Raw genomic sequence first — 15,968 nt, 5'->3', positions numbered from 1 at the left:
TCATTAAACATTGCCTCTCTCTCAGGCAGTGTGCTAAAATCCAGCACCTTTCCCATAGACTGAACTTGTTAGGTGAGGAAACAGTTTATATAACAGATATGTAAAGAGGTAATGAACTTGTTAATTATGTCTCTCCTGCTAAACTGCAACTCAGGTAAAAATCTTTAGCTAGATTACTTTTTAAAAAATAATGGTTTAATGCAAATTAGAGACCAGCGTCGCGGAAGCTAGGGAATATGAGATATGAGTCTTGGATCCGGCCCTTTGGAAGAAGATCAGTGTCTCTGGTGAGAGGGACAAGCCATGCCCTTGGGGAAAGCCAGGGAATCCTGGGAGGTGCTGTGGGCCCCATTCCAGGAGATGTGTTGGTATTCCAGCACCAGAGAGAACGCTGACGTCTGGGATTGGTCCAGGAGGACGTGTGCTTGCTTTGCAGAATGTCTTTGGCCACTGCTGTCATTCCTCGAGAACAGTTGCTGTCTGCACGGTAGCCATGATGCCCTTTGCAGAACAGGGAGGTCCAGTAGCTGTTGGGCAGTAGCTGTTTAGTTCTGCTTACCTTTCTCCCATGTGGCCAGTAAGTGGAACATTCTGGTTATCTTTGGAGGCTGCAGTTAATGCCTGCACAACAACTAGCATCTCAAATCAAGATAAAAGCACATTTCCAGAGAAATAGTTGAGCACTTAAAACGTTTTACATCCTAGAAGTCCCATGGTGGTTTATTGTGTCCTTGGAAGAACGTTCAGAGCCATCTTTGGAAGGCAGCCTTCGGTCATTCAGACTGAGTTCAAACCAGAGAAACTGCCACTTGGCTCTCTACCCAGCGCAGGTTGGGGGAAGGAGGACGGGAATAGGAATGAAGAGTAGAAGCCAGATGGCTGTGTCTGGCATGGGGAAGAAAACCTTCAAGGGGAAATGGACAACAGTGGCATGTGTCTCTTCTCACATTTACCTATAAATATGTCCATGTCCCTGTCTGGCAAATCGTGCTCATTGTAGGACCTGTGGATGCTGCTGCTTCAGGGTACTTGGAGCTCCATACAGAGCAATGAGAGCGGCGTTCTGGTGGGAACCCAGCTAGAGAATGTAGTTTTAGTCTGACCCCAGTTCTCTTCTGTGCTTTCCGTTTGGTTAAAGTCCTCTACTTCCTGTTCTAGACCTGATACATGCTTGAGAAATCCCCCATGTTCTGTGTCATGGGCTGGTTGCATTCATTAAAGCCCCGGCTTTATTTAGACTTCTTTTGAGTGCTGTGGAGGGCATAAGACGTGCCTGATGATCCGAGGCCTACGGCTAGTGTTTGTTTCTTAGGTGCTTCACTTTATAGAAAAAGGAACTCAGTAACCATCATCTTTTTTTTTTTTTTTTTTTAAAGATTTAATTTACTTATTTGGCAGAGATCACAAGCAGTCAGAGGCAGGCAGAGAGAGGGGGGTGGGAATTAGGCTCCCTGCTGAGCAGAGAGCCCGATGTGGGGCTCGATCCCAGGACCCTGAGATCATGACCTGAGCTGAAGGCAGAGGCTTAACCCACTGAGCCACCCAGGAGCCCCACCATCATCTTTATTATAGCCTCAAATTAATATTTCAGCCACCCCCGCATGCAAGCATTCTTTCTTCCACACACTGTTGTAACGTGCAATTTTCCATTTTATATTAAATTTTATCTCTCACACATTACCTTATTTTGATTTAATATATACAATTATATAAATGCCAGTGTTTACTTCACAGAATGTGGAGGCTCTGGATCCACGAGGTCGAACCTTATTGCATCTTGCTGTTTCTTTGGGACATTTGGAATCTGCTAGAGTCTTGCTCCGACATAAAGCAGATGTTACGAAAGAAAATCGTGAGGGATGGACAGGCAAGTATATTTTGAAAATATCTGAAAGCCTTTTGTTTTGATGTCTCTTTCTGAATAAAGGCGAGTCTCAATGATAATTGCCCTCAAGTTATCTTTATATTAAGACTCTTTCTCTCTTGGGAGTAGGGGCCGGGGCGAGGAGATGCGGGCCTTAGAGACCTGCGGCACAATGGTCCGAACTGTGTCCTGGGCCAGAAGCCCTTAGTGGAGGGCGACTCCTATCCAGAAAGCAGCTCTCAGTGCAAACCCTTCATCACACATGAGTATGGAGGCCAGATTCCTCCTGAGGAATGTGATGGTAACTCCATTGAATCTGTCAGGATAGGCAAAATGAAAACGAAATTATGGCTGCTTCCGGGGATATCCTGGCATTTCACTTGCTTGCAAGCTCTCTGTTGGTCAGAGTAATTAATTCTGTGTTGGCTGAGCAAAGATACACATAAGCCCTACCTGCCCGATCCACATATAACCCCAGTTGTGTGATCACACAGGTAAAGCCTGCTCTCTGAAGACACTGTCAGGATTTCAGAACCAGTGGTAAGAGAGGGGGTGTGGGGGGAGGATGGAAGTCGGCTTGCTCAAGAGGCTACAAGCCCTATATTTTCTTTTCACTCAGTTAAGAGCTAGCGATAAGCAATCATGGTTGTAAAAGTAAGGTGGGGCTGTAGCCTCTCTTGCTCTTTGAAGAAAATGTTTGTCTTTGATCTGTAGACTCACTTTGAACTAGCTTAGGAGTCTGTCACAGTATGAGACTACTGGATGATGAAGTTTCACCTTTTTGGTTTTCAGTTTTACACGAGGCTGTGAGCACCGGTGACCCCGAGATGGTGTATACCGTTCTTCAGCATCGGGACTACCACAACACATCCATGGCCCTTGAAGGAGTTCCTGAGCTGCTCCAGAAGATTCTTGAGGTATCCATAAAAATGTGGCGATGCCATAATTTGAGTTAAATGCTGACAACATAGCTGGAGAGACACAGTTAGATGTCCACGTGTACCTTCCCACGAGTGTAACGAATAGTAAATAATGGTATATTTAGTACCAAAGGGCATTATCCCTCATCTATTAAATGTATGAGGTCTTTCACAGATTTCGTTTCTCCGTCACTAGACCTACCCTTCTAAGTGCGGCTCAAGAGTTGTAACTGAACACAAATGGACATGAAGCAATTTGTCTAGGTAACTGTTTTCTTAACAGTGGCGTTCTAAGCATTGGTCATCTTTCTTTTGAGAGAGAAAGTGTGCGTGCACATGTGAATGAGGGTGGGGGCGGGGGGTGGGATGATGGTGCAGGGGAGGGCAGAGGGAGACAGAATCTTTAGCAGGCTCCACACCCAGTATGAAGCCCAAGACAGGGCTCGATCTCACAACCGGGACATCATGACCTGAGCCGAAATCAGGAGTCGGATACTTAACCGACTGAGCCCCCACAAGGTGCCCCTGAGCATAGGTCATCTTGAGGAAGCTGTGATGAGCATTGGATACTGTACAGGGATTTCCAAGGCTTCTTGAGGCTCTGAAGTGTGTATGTACCTTCTCCTTGCCACTTGTTGGCTCTAGGCATTAGCATTTTGTGACTTCCGGTCCATTGGCTTGATTTATTTACAACCATTGGTTTTGGGCCCGTAAAGACTGTTTTTTTTTTTTTTTTCCCCCTCAGGCATTGCCCGTAAAGACTGTTATCTGTGAATTAAAGTGTATGGGCTCTGTGACACTTGGAGGTCATTTTTATGAAAATTTACTTCTAGGCTCATGGACTGTTCTGCTTCATGGTTACCCTTCTCCACAAAGTGTCTGTTACCTACAAGAACCATCTTAGGAGCCAGTCATGGAATGTTCTCAGAGCTGTGGGAGACAAGAAAGTATCAGTGCTTCAATTTTCGTGTCATTTATTCTTAAGCACATAAGGGAACTTCCCAAAATATCTCCAAAGATATTTGCTAGGTAAATCCACTTTACAACTTTAGTCAACATGTTTCTTGAGAAAAATTAACAGCTCTGTTGAGAAAAGGAACAGCTTTGCTGTAAGACAATCACTGCTCATTATCTGAGCACACTTTGTAAAAAATGTATTTCTCTGACACTCAAGCAAAATTGTTCCCGGAGATACTCATTTTTCACAGAGTACACAAAACCTTCCATGAAATATGAAATAGTTGTCTGCGTTGTTTTTAAGCTGCGTTGTGTGTGAGTGTGCGAAAGATCAAGGGGATTTCTTGTTTTCTTGTCTAGCTTACTGGAGGAGGAACTAAAAACACATTTGCCCACTTGGCAAATCAGAAACTGACTTAATGTGTGGTCACTCTTCATTTTAAAAATGCCATGTAAAGGACTTTCTGTTTTTTTAACCTGTACTGAGCCATACCAGTAAACTGCATTGGGTTGTGTTCTCTGCTTGAAGTTAAACAGAGCCTGTGAATGACCTGTGTGCCCAGGTCTCCAGATGTTGTTGCTGACATTTTGTCTTTTAACATTGGCTCTTTAAAACAAGCCCCCCCCCATTCTTGTCTGCTGCCCCTTGGTGAGCCTTTGCCCATCACTGGAATCCTGATTTTACTTAAGGGTAGATTCTTGGTCTTCCTTTCCGTTGCTTCTGTAAAAACCACGACAAAGCCATTGTGGACAGAGGGGTAACAGAGCAACACCTGGAATTTCTAGCATTTCTCTTCTTGGATAGTAACTGTCGGATTTCTTAAGTAAGCTCTCCAAGAACCTTCTGTAAGAATTTAGGGCAGATCAGAAAGTCGCCCTAAACAGGACTTCTCTGGTGGTATAAAATTTTATAAAGCCAAATTCTCAAAGTTTAAGAAGAACTGGAGGGAACATGAACTTCTTGGAGAGGTGATGTCTGGCAGCCTCCTCTGGTTTGGAGGTCCAGTAAATATGAAGCCCTTCCCAGCACACAAAACCTGTTGCAGTCAGGCAGATAGAATAGATGGAATTGATGTTTCTTTCTCTTTGTTCAGAATAGCCTGCTACCCACATTGCATGGCAGTGTCTAGGCCCATCTTCCAGGCTCATCTTTCTGCTACTGTTAGGAACCAGACTGAGTCCTAAATCAGATTTGATTTTATCCCTCTCTAACCTTGTTGCTCTTAGTTAACTTTTTTAACTGTCTAGACATATTTTATATCAAGATAAAATAACAGCCTGCGTATAAAATAAGCATTTACTTTGATGGGTTTGCATTTTATGTTTCTTATTTTCTGTGTTCTCTCCTCCTCCCCACCCAAACTTAAACCCCCAAACCTAAAACCTCATTAACCCTTACCATATTTGTGTTCGGTTTAATAGTGCTAAGGATCATTTACTTTAAACCTTTGTCCTTCAGGCTCCAGATTTCTATGTGCAGATGAAATGGGAATTCACCAGCTGGGGTGAGTGGCTCTGGGCTTTCTATTTTATTTGTTTCCAAAATTATTGAGCCTGAATATACGTTTACTTTTCCTTTATAAAAACAGAATTTTTTTTAAAATTAATTTATTTATTTGACAGAGAGAGACACAGTGAGAGAGGGAACACAAGCAGGGAGAATAGGAGAGGGAGAAGTGGCTCCCCACAGAGCAGGGACCCCGATCCTGGGATCATGATCTGAGCTGAAGGCAGACACTTAACAACTGAGCCACCCAGGTGCCCTGAATGTATTATTATTATTTTTTTAATCTAAGAAATGTGTAGAAAAGAGTAAGAAAAAACAGACACCTATAGTCCCACTTAAGTGCAACTACTGTTCATGCTTTGGATATTTTCCTTCTAGTTTTCTCCTCCACACATAGGGATTTTTCTCTTGAGCATCTTGTAAAGATAATATATAGACAATTTTGTCTCCTTTTTTTGTCACTCAGAGCTGATACCTGTCCATATTATTAGGTTTTTTAAATGGCTAAAATTTTAGTAAGTAGATTTGCCATAATTTATTACTCATTTCCTTATGTGGTTCAACTTGCTTCATTTAAACTTGTTATTCTATGGAAGAAGATGAGACAAATGGTGGGATAGCTTAGTTTTTTTTTTACAAAATGGATGTATTTCTCTAAAATCTTATGTAGGGCAAGTTGACCGACAGTAATTTTCATAGATGTTCCACTTCTATTTCTTGTAGATCAGTTATTGACAGCTCTTAATTCCCAGGTTCCCAGCTGTTTCACACCGATTTTTCTGTCAGGCAAGAAGTCATATTTGTAATGAAACATTTAAATGAAGTAAAAAGTATGTAACAGAAGAGAATTTCAGGTTCTTCTGGAAACCTTACAAGTTCTTTTCAATGCCGAAGCAGCCACAGATCTTAGCTGTGTTAGGTCTGATATTTTGAAGGGTGGATGTGGCAATGTGGCAGGTCATGGCCATGTGGCCAGAGCAGTGTATGTGAGCGGGAAGGCCAGGTGGACACGCTGTATAGCCCTGATGGTGGTGGTGATGGTCACAAAGAGACTTTCAGTTTTGGGATCGAAAATACCTCTGGGAGATTCATTCAGGGTCTTCTCTGGGTAAGACATACACCTACACTTTTATAAAGAACTGTAGAACAGAAGGTCTGTTTTTTAAAAGTGACCACCTGGATCCTCAGTGTGGGAGCCAAGCCCCGTTCTGTCTGGCAGTCACTATCCAACCACTGCTTTCCTTTTATTAAAGTCCCAATCCAGATTTCCTGGCCCTACATGTTCTGCTTGGCCCTCAGGTTTCTTCTCAGTAGTACGTTTCTCTTCTGTAGTGCCCTTGGTTTCCAGAATATGCCCGAACGATGTGTGTCGCATTTGGAAAAGTGGTGCCAAGCTGCGTGTGGATATCACATTGCTGGGATTTGAGAACATGAGCTGGATAAGAGGGAGGCGTAGTTTTATATTTAAGGGAGAAGGTGAGTGATTCTGTTCTGTTTTCATAATCACTGCTCACGCTAAGTTACAGACTGCTTTTTGACCATCAAAATGTGTTTATATTCCTATACTTTATCTGACCCTGTCTGGGGCACTTTTTTTTTTTTTTCTTTTTTGGTTATTCTTGTTAACTTTTCAGCTCTCGATTCCTCAATTTTCTTTCTTTTTTGAATAGTTCTCTTGATTCTCTTGCCTGTATCATTTACCCTTTTAACATGCATCTGTCCCTCATTCCTGAGCGTTGAGTGGGAGACTGTCTTGTATCTCCTTATATTCCCTCAACAAGCAGGCGTAATCCTCCTGATGGAGGGTGAGAAAAATTGTATTGCCAGCCCAGCATGATGCATAAACAATTTACATTAGTTATGTAAATTGTATATTTGTAAGTTGTGTATTTTAAAAAGTGCATAGATGTGTTGCCAATGAAAAAGGCAAATTGTTTTTAATGCCTGTAGTTCTGAGGAAGATGGCCTATGGGCTGTGGAAACTGGCCAGATAATCCCCATGTAAGTAGGTAGTGAATAATCAATAGTCTTTAGGTTTTATCTGATAGCACTTGAGGGGAAAAATGTGAGATGATGCATTTTAACTTTTGAGGCTTCCTTGTTTTTGTGTCTTCTTTGCCTGGCACTTGGTTATGCTCTGGTTTCCATTAACAGACAACCGGGCAGAGCTGATGGAAGTCAACCATGATGACAGAGTGGTCACCACTGAACACTTTGACCTTTCCCAGGAAATGGAGCGCCTCACTCTGGACTTGATGAAGCCAAAAGGCAGGGAAGTTGAGAGGCGGCTCACAAGCCCAGTCATTAACACCAGCCTCGATACTAAAAATATTGCTTTTGAAAGGTACGCATTTTGGTTCTGCATTTTAACATCTAATCCCTTTACTGCTATCTTTAGTCGCATGTAGATATGAATCGGAAATTATCGGTGGGTTGGAATTTTTCTAATCCGGCATAATAAACAGTAGTGGGTTTTAACATTGCTTTCTGTTCTAACCAAGTAAAAGCCATAGCTGACCTCCTCTTTCATAGATCATTTTTACAGCACATTGGTTACATCTTGGAGAAGTGTCTTCATATTCTTTTATGGGCCCTTTTAATGGATTTTATTTGAATTTTTTGTTCCGGTGTTTGGGGATCCATAAGACTCCCTAGTCCCAAACCATGGAGCTTTGAGTTTCTGGAAGCTAGAACTGACCCAGTATTGATTGTGGTTGTACTGATATTAGTCATATTCACACTTACTGTATAGTTTAATGTGGCCCTTTCCCCATGTGAGGCCTGAGAGTTTAGAGAAAGAGTCTGGAGGAGTTTTCGGTTCTCTTCCAGATTCTACCAGAAGAAACTTCTGGAGAGGTTTGTACCTTGGTTAACCTGGACGAGAACTGGTCATCTGCCTCTGGGCTGGGCAGAGGCATGGAGAGCTTTTGAGTGTAGGGGAAGCAGAGGCTGTCAGAGCCGTTGGCCTGAGTGTTTTTACCTCCAAACACATTGAGCTGAGGGAGTCTGAAAGAGCCCTGAGTGTTTGCCTAGGATTTCACATCCAGCTCTCTGTAATCCAAAGCAGCACAACCTGAGATAACATGGACATATGTTATCCTAGATATAGGCTTTCTTTACTTTTAGTGAATATACTCCCTTTCCTCTCTTTTTCTTTTCTTTGTTTCCATAAAATCAGTTCGTAAGACTGAGAATTTTCTGATGAGTCAAATATAAGACTGAAATACTCCTTTCTTCGAATTTAGATAGAGCATTGGAATTAGGGCATCTGTTAGTAGCAGAAGAGAAAACCCAAGTGTCAGCCTGTGTGGTGTCCTAATACCACTGCTGCTTGGGTAGTGGTACCCCTGTGAGGCAGGGTCAGTGCCCTATCACCAGCCTTGCCAGGTGATAGCTGTCTACTAGGGACTGACTGTGACTTTACCTGGGAGGGTTTGGGGCAGACCCCTGAGGCTTGGCACATACCTCTGCAGACACCTTCAGCTAGGGTTCTGTTGGGAAAGCTGGAAAGAGAGGAGCCTGCCCTCCCTGCTGCAGCCCAGCTGTGGAGATGGGGGTGAAAAAAACTGAGTGCCACTGGCAGGGCCCCTGAATGACTATGTGGCTTTGGGGAGGTGGCTTGGTCTCTCTGGATTTCAGTGTCCTTGAAAGAAAGAAAGGAGTGAATCTTGAGATATGCTGCTAAAGTCCCCATGATCCTAAGATGTCATGAGAAGAGCTGCTGTTCCCTCTAGTTCCCTGGCAGAGTTGGTAGAGTCAGTGTTCTTAAATGTAATTTACAAAGATCGTGCTGATTACTGGCTGAAGGTACATGTTATATGAGGGCACGTTCCATTTGTGTGGAGGACTAAGGCACATCTGATATTCATATGGTTACTAGGTTTTCAGAAGGTTCAAGCTAACCTCCTTTTTTGCAACTGACAGTAGGTCTCACAGGAAGGGTTTCTGGAAGACAGGTGCTTTTTTTGGTGGTGCTCAGAATTAAATATGCAGTTAGTGAGTTTTGGAGCCACTTGAGTGGTAGAAATGGTGTGTGCACATCCTTCCTACTGGAGGTGGGAGTGTGTGTTTGATTGAATCTGGAAGGTGTGCTCTTTTGTGATAGCCGTTCTCATCCGTTTCTTTCCTCTGATCTGTTCTGACAGCCTGAGGCTTGCTTCCTGCATGAGTTTTTGGCCTCCCTTATATACCCTCTGGCTGAAGTCTGGGTTGGTCTCGTCCCTCAAAGATTAGGCTCTGCCAGCCTTAAACAGAACATTCCCAGCCACCCTCAGAGACTTTCTCTGCATGGCTCAGCAGCCTCCATGCTGCAGCATTGGCTCAGTGGCCCCTGGTGTGGCAGTCTCAACAGAGGTAAAAATGGCAGAGGGGGAGCTGGTGTCCCCCTGTCATTTTCAGATGTCTCTGCATGTAAAGTTAATGAAGAGCCAAGGAGTTATTAGACTTTTGGTTTTAAATTAGGACACTGAATTTAATAAGCAAGCTGTCAGAGGGGGAGTGGAAAGGGAAGGGGAGCAGCCAGGACTGCCAGCCAAGCAGATGCAGAGAACTGAGCAGCATGGCGGTCTCCAGGGAGAATGGCGCAGCTCCGTTTCCCCAGCAGGCCCCGCAGGATGAAGGAGAACAGACTGAGTCATCCTTTGGTACCTTGGAAGACTGTGTGCCAGGAAACAGTTCTCCCCAGGCCAAAATATCAAGTGACTTGGTGAAAGACAAGGAACCAAGGACTGAATCTATTAACTAAAAGGACTGTCTTGATTTTCAATTCTTGATGACTAAGAGGGGACTCGGGTTTATGACTCAGTATGGACCCTAACCCCTTCCCCCCTAGATTTCAGTTTTGTTTCTGAAATGTGAAGTGGAGATCCTAGCATTTGGTGTAATCCCTTTAGGGTTTCTCGCTCTCCCTCCATGGGTCATTCTTCCTTCATTGTGGACTAATGGGAAAGGTGAAGCTCTGGTCCCTCCTTTCTCTGATGGGCTGTAATGTACGCATAAAACTTTGCATACCCCATCTGGACTAATAAAGCCATTTAGAAACATGAGATGCAAATGGCCTGTATCTTTGTTGTGAGTTGGCTCACCTGCCAGTTCCTGGAGCTTCCTGTGTGATGTCCCACTTCCCTCTGGGGTCAGAGCAGAAGGCAGGCAGGCCAGTTCTGCATGGGGTGCAGTGCAGCATGGAGCTAGAATGTGATGGAGTGGAGCTAGGATGTGATGTCCTAGACAAAAGGGCGGACCAGACTGGTCAGGGCTCCCCTCTGAGTGATAGTATTTCCCAGGATGAGCTGCTTTGAAAATGAACCACAGCCTCTTGGCCGCTCTTGGCTCTAAATGCATTTTTACCCAGAAGTATGTTGAGTGGAATAATTGGGTTTTCAGGCACCTTGACCAACGCCATAGCTGCCGCTGGAATGCTGGGCTACTTTAAAAGCAGTTCCACAGACCTGGAATTAATGCCTGGGCTGAAAAACTGCTTTTAACATAACATCCTTTCCTCTGCTGCACCAAACCTGTTAAAACATTTGACTCCCAAGCCATTTTGCAGGCATTAATGGCTTCTCCAAGCAGCTCGCCACAATGATGAGTTCCTGCCCCACCTCCTCTCTCTGGAGGAGCAGGATAGTCTGTGCCTTCTTGTTCTACGATTTCCTCGATTGAGTTGTGGCTGCTCATGGGAACAGAGCTGCTGACGTCCATGCCCACAGTTTCGATGATCCAGACAAATGCTCAGACCCAGATCGTACCTCATGGCGAGCCCTTGGACGCTGGTCATCTTCATTTCTTTAGGACAGCTGTCTAGTCAGTGTCACCATGTTTGTCCCCTGTGCTGGCGGTTTCTGTAAAGAAGCCAAGAGTGGGGGCTTTCTATGCCAGGGGTGAGGTGAATTGATTAATAACTGTGGGAGGGGGTGGGGCTGCGTAAGCCATCTGTCACCAAGAGCATCCTTTTGTGGACAGTAGGACCATAGTCACCAAGTGGCCTTCACTGCCTTAAGCTGGGGGAAGTAAACTATAAAGGCGGCAGGGATAAATCTGAATGGCATTTTGTACATGTAGAAATTTGTGGTGTTCACTTTTTATCAGAACTAAATCCGGATTCTGGGGCTGGAGGACAGATAAAGCAGAAGTTGTTAATGGTTACGAAGCAAAGGTAAAAGGAAACTCTTAAAATAAGATTTAATATAGCTATTTAGCTTCTATGCAAATGAGGAGTCTGTTCAGATTGTTTTCATGCCTCTGCCGTGGAGATACTCTGGGGAATAACGTACTGCTTGGCGTCTCTCAACTTGGATTTGTATCTGATCTGACGTTCAGAAAATAGAATAGCATGTCCCGAGGAGGCCCCTAGGTATGCCAAAGAGAAACAGCCCTGTAGAGAAGTGAGTCTGGGTGTCATTCGTCCCCCGGGGAGTGACCGTTCCTTTAATTCTTTAAGGACGAAAAGAAAGGATTAGATTAGACCTGCATGTCAATCTTTTTTTATAACCTGAGTGGGTTTAAAGAAGAAAAGAAAAGTAAAGTAGCTTTAATAATCTCGCATTTTTGTAGTCAGCCTAATTGTAACCAGTGACTTGACAACCCACTCGCATGACATCAGTGTGTTAAGAATACAGTTGTCAAGAGTGGAGACTGCTGTCAGTCGGGGCCTCTGGTGTCTTGTCAGCGGGAGCGCTCTACTTGCTGGCTTCTCTGTAGCCGTGCAGTCTAGCAGGGATTGCTGTCTCCCAGGGCCGGAGTCGGCCGCTACAGGATCCTCTGGTGACCTCTGAGTGTGCAAAGACACTTAATGTCATGCTCAGCAAGATGCATTTAGACACTGTCGCTCCAGTGCTGTGTGGGTTTCCTTGAGTCTCTGTGCAGGAATCCACAGAGGGCACATACAGTTAATTCCGCTTACCATGAGATTTGGTCTTCCAGAACCCCACATTCCTCAGGCGGCCTTGAGAACAAGAGCCCTGACTGGTGGTGAGGATAATTTTTTGTCTGTAGAGGGAATAGCTTTTTAAATAGTGACTTGCCAGTTTCCTCGTTAAGTCTTAGAGAACCTTGTGTTTGTTCTGTTTTCCTTCTGCCCAGCAGATGGCTGTCTAAGTCAGTCCTGTTATAAGATCACCACAGATCAGTACAGAAGCCCATGATGCGGCTTTGGGATAGGAATAGTGTGATAGGAATCCAGCAGGGAGGCCTAAATAACAGGACCTTTGTTCGAGGGTGTTTAGCAACACAAAGGGCAGGCGGGAAGCTGCAGCCATCCCTGTTCACTCCTCAGTATTTAAAACTGTCAGAGATGCAGATTAACTGCTGATGCATTTCTAAGTTGATAGCTTATATATTTTCTCTGAAGGATCCTAATGATTGTCAACCATTTCTCATTTTTATTTTGCTGAATTTTTTCTTTTTTTTTTTCTTTTTTCTTTTTTTGGCTTCAGCATTCTTGCTCTTGCTATGCTTATTTTTTGAGTTTTGATTCCCTGTGTCACTGTGTTCTTTTGCACACGTCTCTCAAGGTTTACACAGTAAACAATGTGAGTGTGATAACCAAAATCCGCACAGAACATCTGACCGAGGAAGAGAAAAAGAGATATAAAGGTAATCCCCACCTTTTGTTTGGCCTAGAGAGAGAGAGCCTTTGTTGGCTTCATTAAGTTTTGGGTTGAATGTGGTCAGGTCAGGCTCATCCTAACCCTAATTTTTTACAAAAATTTCCTTAGCCTGGCCCATTCTTTTTTTTTTTTTTTTTTTTAAGATTTTTATTTATTTATTTATTTAACAGATTGAGAGAGAGAGAGAGAGAGATCACAAGTAGGCAGAGGCAGGCAGAGAGAGAGAGGAGGAAGCAGGCTCCCCACTGAGCAGAGAGCCTGATGCGGGGCTCGATTCCAGGACTCTGAGATCGTGACCTGAGCCAGAGGCAGAGGCTTAACCCACTGAGTCACCCAGGGGCCCCTGTCTGGCCCATTCTTGAAGATATTACCTGTAGTTGGCTTCAAGTGGAATTAAAGCCATGCAGGAGGGTTTGTGCTTGTGTTCTGAAGAACAGTTGCTGGATCTGACATCTAGGTAGATAAAGGTATTGGAGACTAGTTCTCCCTGAAATGAGCGAGTCAGTCCAAACTTGTACCATGGAAGATCTGGACAGAACCTGGACTATGAGCCCAAACTCTGCCAATGCGCGGGGATTATATCCAAGCCCCACCAGGGGCCTGTTGTTTGGCCTTAAGTTACCTACCCTCTGGGGCTCATGTTCCTCAGCAGTGAAATGGGGGTGCTTGGGAGGATGGGACGAGTTGCTTCATGCGAACCTTTGCAAGGTTCCTGCAGAGTGTGGCAAGCACACGGTCATTGCTGGGTGCCTCCACCACGGCCACTGTTACTAGGATTCTGGTTTGACAGATGAGAACGCTGTGCGCCCCCCCCCCCCCCACCCCAGGCTCACTCCTAAACCCAAATTCTTTCTACTCGAGTTCTTGTAACTGTTGCTAACCTAGGTTAGAGACCCTAATAAAAAATGTCCTATGAGGGATAAATTAGCTGATGGTTATTATAGATGATTTTACTAGCCTGCCCATAAATGGACTTCCTAACGTAGGTAGCTGGGATCCAGAACTTTAAAACAGGACAAGAATCTCTTTCTGTAGTCACAAGTAAGGCATAATAGTAGACATTAAACTTCTCCTCCCTTCTCTAGCGGATAGGAACCCACTGGAATCTTTGCTGGGAACTGTGGAACATCAGTTTGGTGCTCAAGGGGTAAGTGGTAGCAGCGAGCTATTAGGTTCAAGAAAGGACATGACTTTGCTGTGCTGTGATGGCATTTACTGAACCTGACCAGGCCTCTCTGTCTGCAAGGCTGAAGAGCACTCCCAAGTTGAAATCGGAGATACTCTTTTGCAAGAGAAATAAATGAGTCTTACAAATACAGATTTTAGAGGAGGGTCATGACTGTGCACTTCAGGTGCTTTCTCTCTCAACTGTAAACTTAGAAAGGATTCAGGACTTTCTGTTTTAACCGAGCACCTTAACAAACATTTTCTTACTTGATCCTTATGAGAACTCTGTGGAGTTGGTATAATGGCTGTCAGAGGGTCAGAAAACTGAGATTCCCTTTCCAGTGTCCCGAGCAAGAGCCTGACAGAGCTGGAAGGTAAGCTCCAGGTCTCTTAGGTCTTATGTGCTTTCAGCCATTTCTCTCTTTTTTTCTTTTTTCCTGTCAGGAGATAAAAATGCTAAAGAGAGTAGAGAAACGTTTGACATGGAGAGACCCGTTAGGCTTCCTGTGTCATTTCCTCACACCTTTGTGGATTTTCTTGTTCTGTGTAATAACTTAGTTAAAAAAAAAAAGTATGTGAGGGGTGCGGTTAGCGGGGGCAGGGGGAAAGACTAGATCATCCTGACCCATAGCTGGTTAACACATCCATCTCTGGGGCTGAGTGCCATAGTTCTCCACTTGTGAGCACCAATTGGCATTTCTGATTCCCCCGAGTTCTGGCTTGGCAGGACCTCACTACGGAATGTGCCACCGCCAACAACCCCACGGCCATCACACCTGAGGAGTACTTTAATGAAGAGTTTGATCTGAAGGACCGGGACATTGGAAGGCCGAAAGAGCTGACGATTAGAACGCAAAAGTAAGAGGGGCTCAGCAGCCACACGCATTCTTGTTTCAGAAGTTGTGCTGTTTCTTGGGGTCGTGTTGTCATTTTTGTGTCCCTTTCCTTTAAACATCATTTGGAAGTTACTTTATCTGAGAAAAGCAAATAGCAGATTGCACACCTTCTTATTAGCCCTTTTCCAAATGGAATAGAGATGGGATATAAGAATTCCTTCTACTTTTTACTGCCAGCAAGCTTCAGCTGATCCAGTGGAAAGATCCACCAGCGCTCAGTTCCTTCATGCTTGCTGTCAATTCCAGCTGCTGCAGGGGGAGGTCAGCGTGCTGGGCATTTCTCCTGATGGCCAGATTGCATGGTCGTCCGAATTCTGCACAGGTCTAGTCCCTTCCCTGCTCCACATGAAGAGAAGTACTGTGGCTGGGAAGGCTGCATTCAGGAGGAGGCTGGTGCTGTCTTGCCAGCTGCGTGCAAGTCATTCACTTTCCCTGTCTGGGGGTGTTGGCCTCACTTTTGTCTTGGTCTGTCTTGCAGGTTCAAAGCGACGCTGTGGATGTGTGAGGACTTTCCGCTGTCTCTTGTGGAGCAGGTCATTCCCATCATTGATCTCATGGCCCGAACCAGTGCTCATTTTGCACGGCTGAGAGATTTCATCAAACTGGAATTCCCACCTGGATTTCCTGTCAAAATAGGTACTGACTACTAAACCACAGGAGCACCTGCAGGTTCTGGCCATTTCTGTGGGTGACAGAATGTACTTCAGGGCACTGGAATGTTTTTTTTTTTTTTTAAAGATTTTATTTATTTATTTGTATAGAGGGCAAGAGAGAGAGCACAAGTGGGATGGGGGATGAGGTGGGGTGGGGAGAAGGAGAAGCAGGCTCCCCGCTGAGCAGGGAACCACATGTGGGACTTGATCCCAGGACCCCAGGATCATGACCTGAGCTGAAGACAGATGGTTAACCAACTAAGCCACCCGGCACCCTGGCACTGGAACATTTTAGGCAAAAGTAGCAGACAGTACACATAATGGAGGAGGTCACAATGATCCTTTAGCTTAATATGGCTTAAGGAAGTATCATTGGGAATGAATGGAAAACATTCAT

The 15,968-nt window shown here is 44.6% G+C and overlaps 1 protein-coding gene across 1 annotated transcript in view; it reads left to right on the top strand.

The window, feature by feature from the left end:
* The window catches only part of ANKRD13A (ankyrin repeat domain 13A), a 32,664-nt gene that overhangs the window by 10,128 nt on the left and 6,568 nt on the right, over positions 1-15,968 (top strand). The window contains exons 2-11 of the mRNA XM_032311177.1: positions 1,735-1,867; positions 2,657-2,781; positions 5,201-5,246; positions 6,581-6,724; positions 7,403-7,592; positions 11,336-11,402; positions 12,760-12,841; positions 13,941-14,002; positions 14,750-14,880; positions 15,397-15,554. Coding sequence (XP_032167068.1) covers positions 1,735-1,867; positions 2,657-2,781; positions 5,201-5,246; positions 6,581-6,724; positions 7,403-7,592; positions 11,336-11,402; positions 12,760-12,841; positions 13,941-14,002; positions 14,750-14,880; positions 15,397-15,554 — 1,138 coding nt within the window. The remainder of the gene's footprint in view (positions 1-1,734; positions 1,868-2,656; positions 2,782-5,200; positions 5,247-6,580; positions 6,725-7,402; positions 7,593-11,335; positions 11,403-12,759; positions 12,842-13,940; positions 14,003-14,749; positions 14,881-15,396; positions 15,555-15,968) is intronic.

Source organism: Mustela erminea, chromosome 13 (assembly GCF_009829155.1).
Source record: "Mustela erminea isolate mMusErm1 chromosome 13, mMusErm1.Pri, whole genome shotgun sequence".
NCBI lineage: Eukaryota > Metazoa > Chordata > Mammalia > Carnivora > Mustelidae > Mustela > Mustela erminea.
This window is presented reverse-complemented; position numbering and strand designations above follow the sequence as displayed.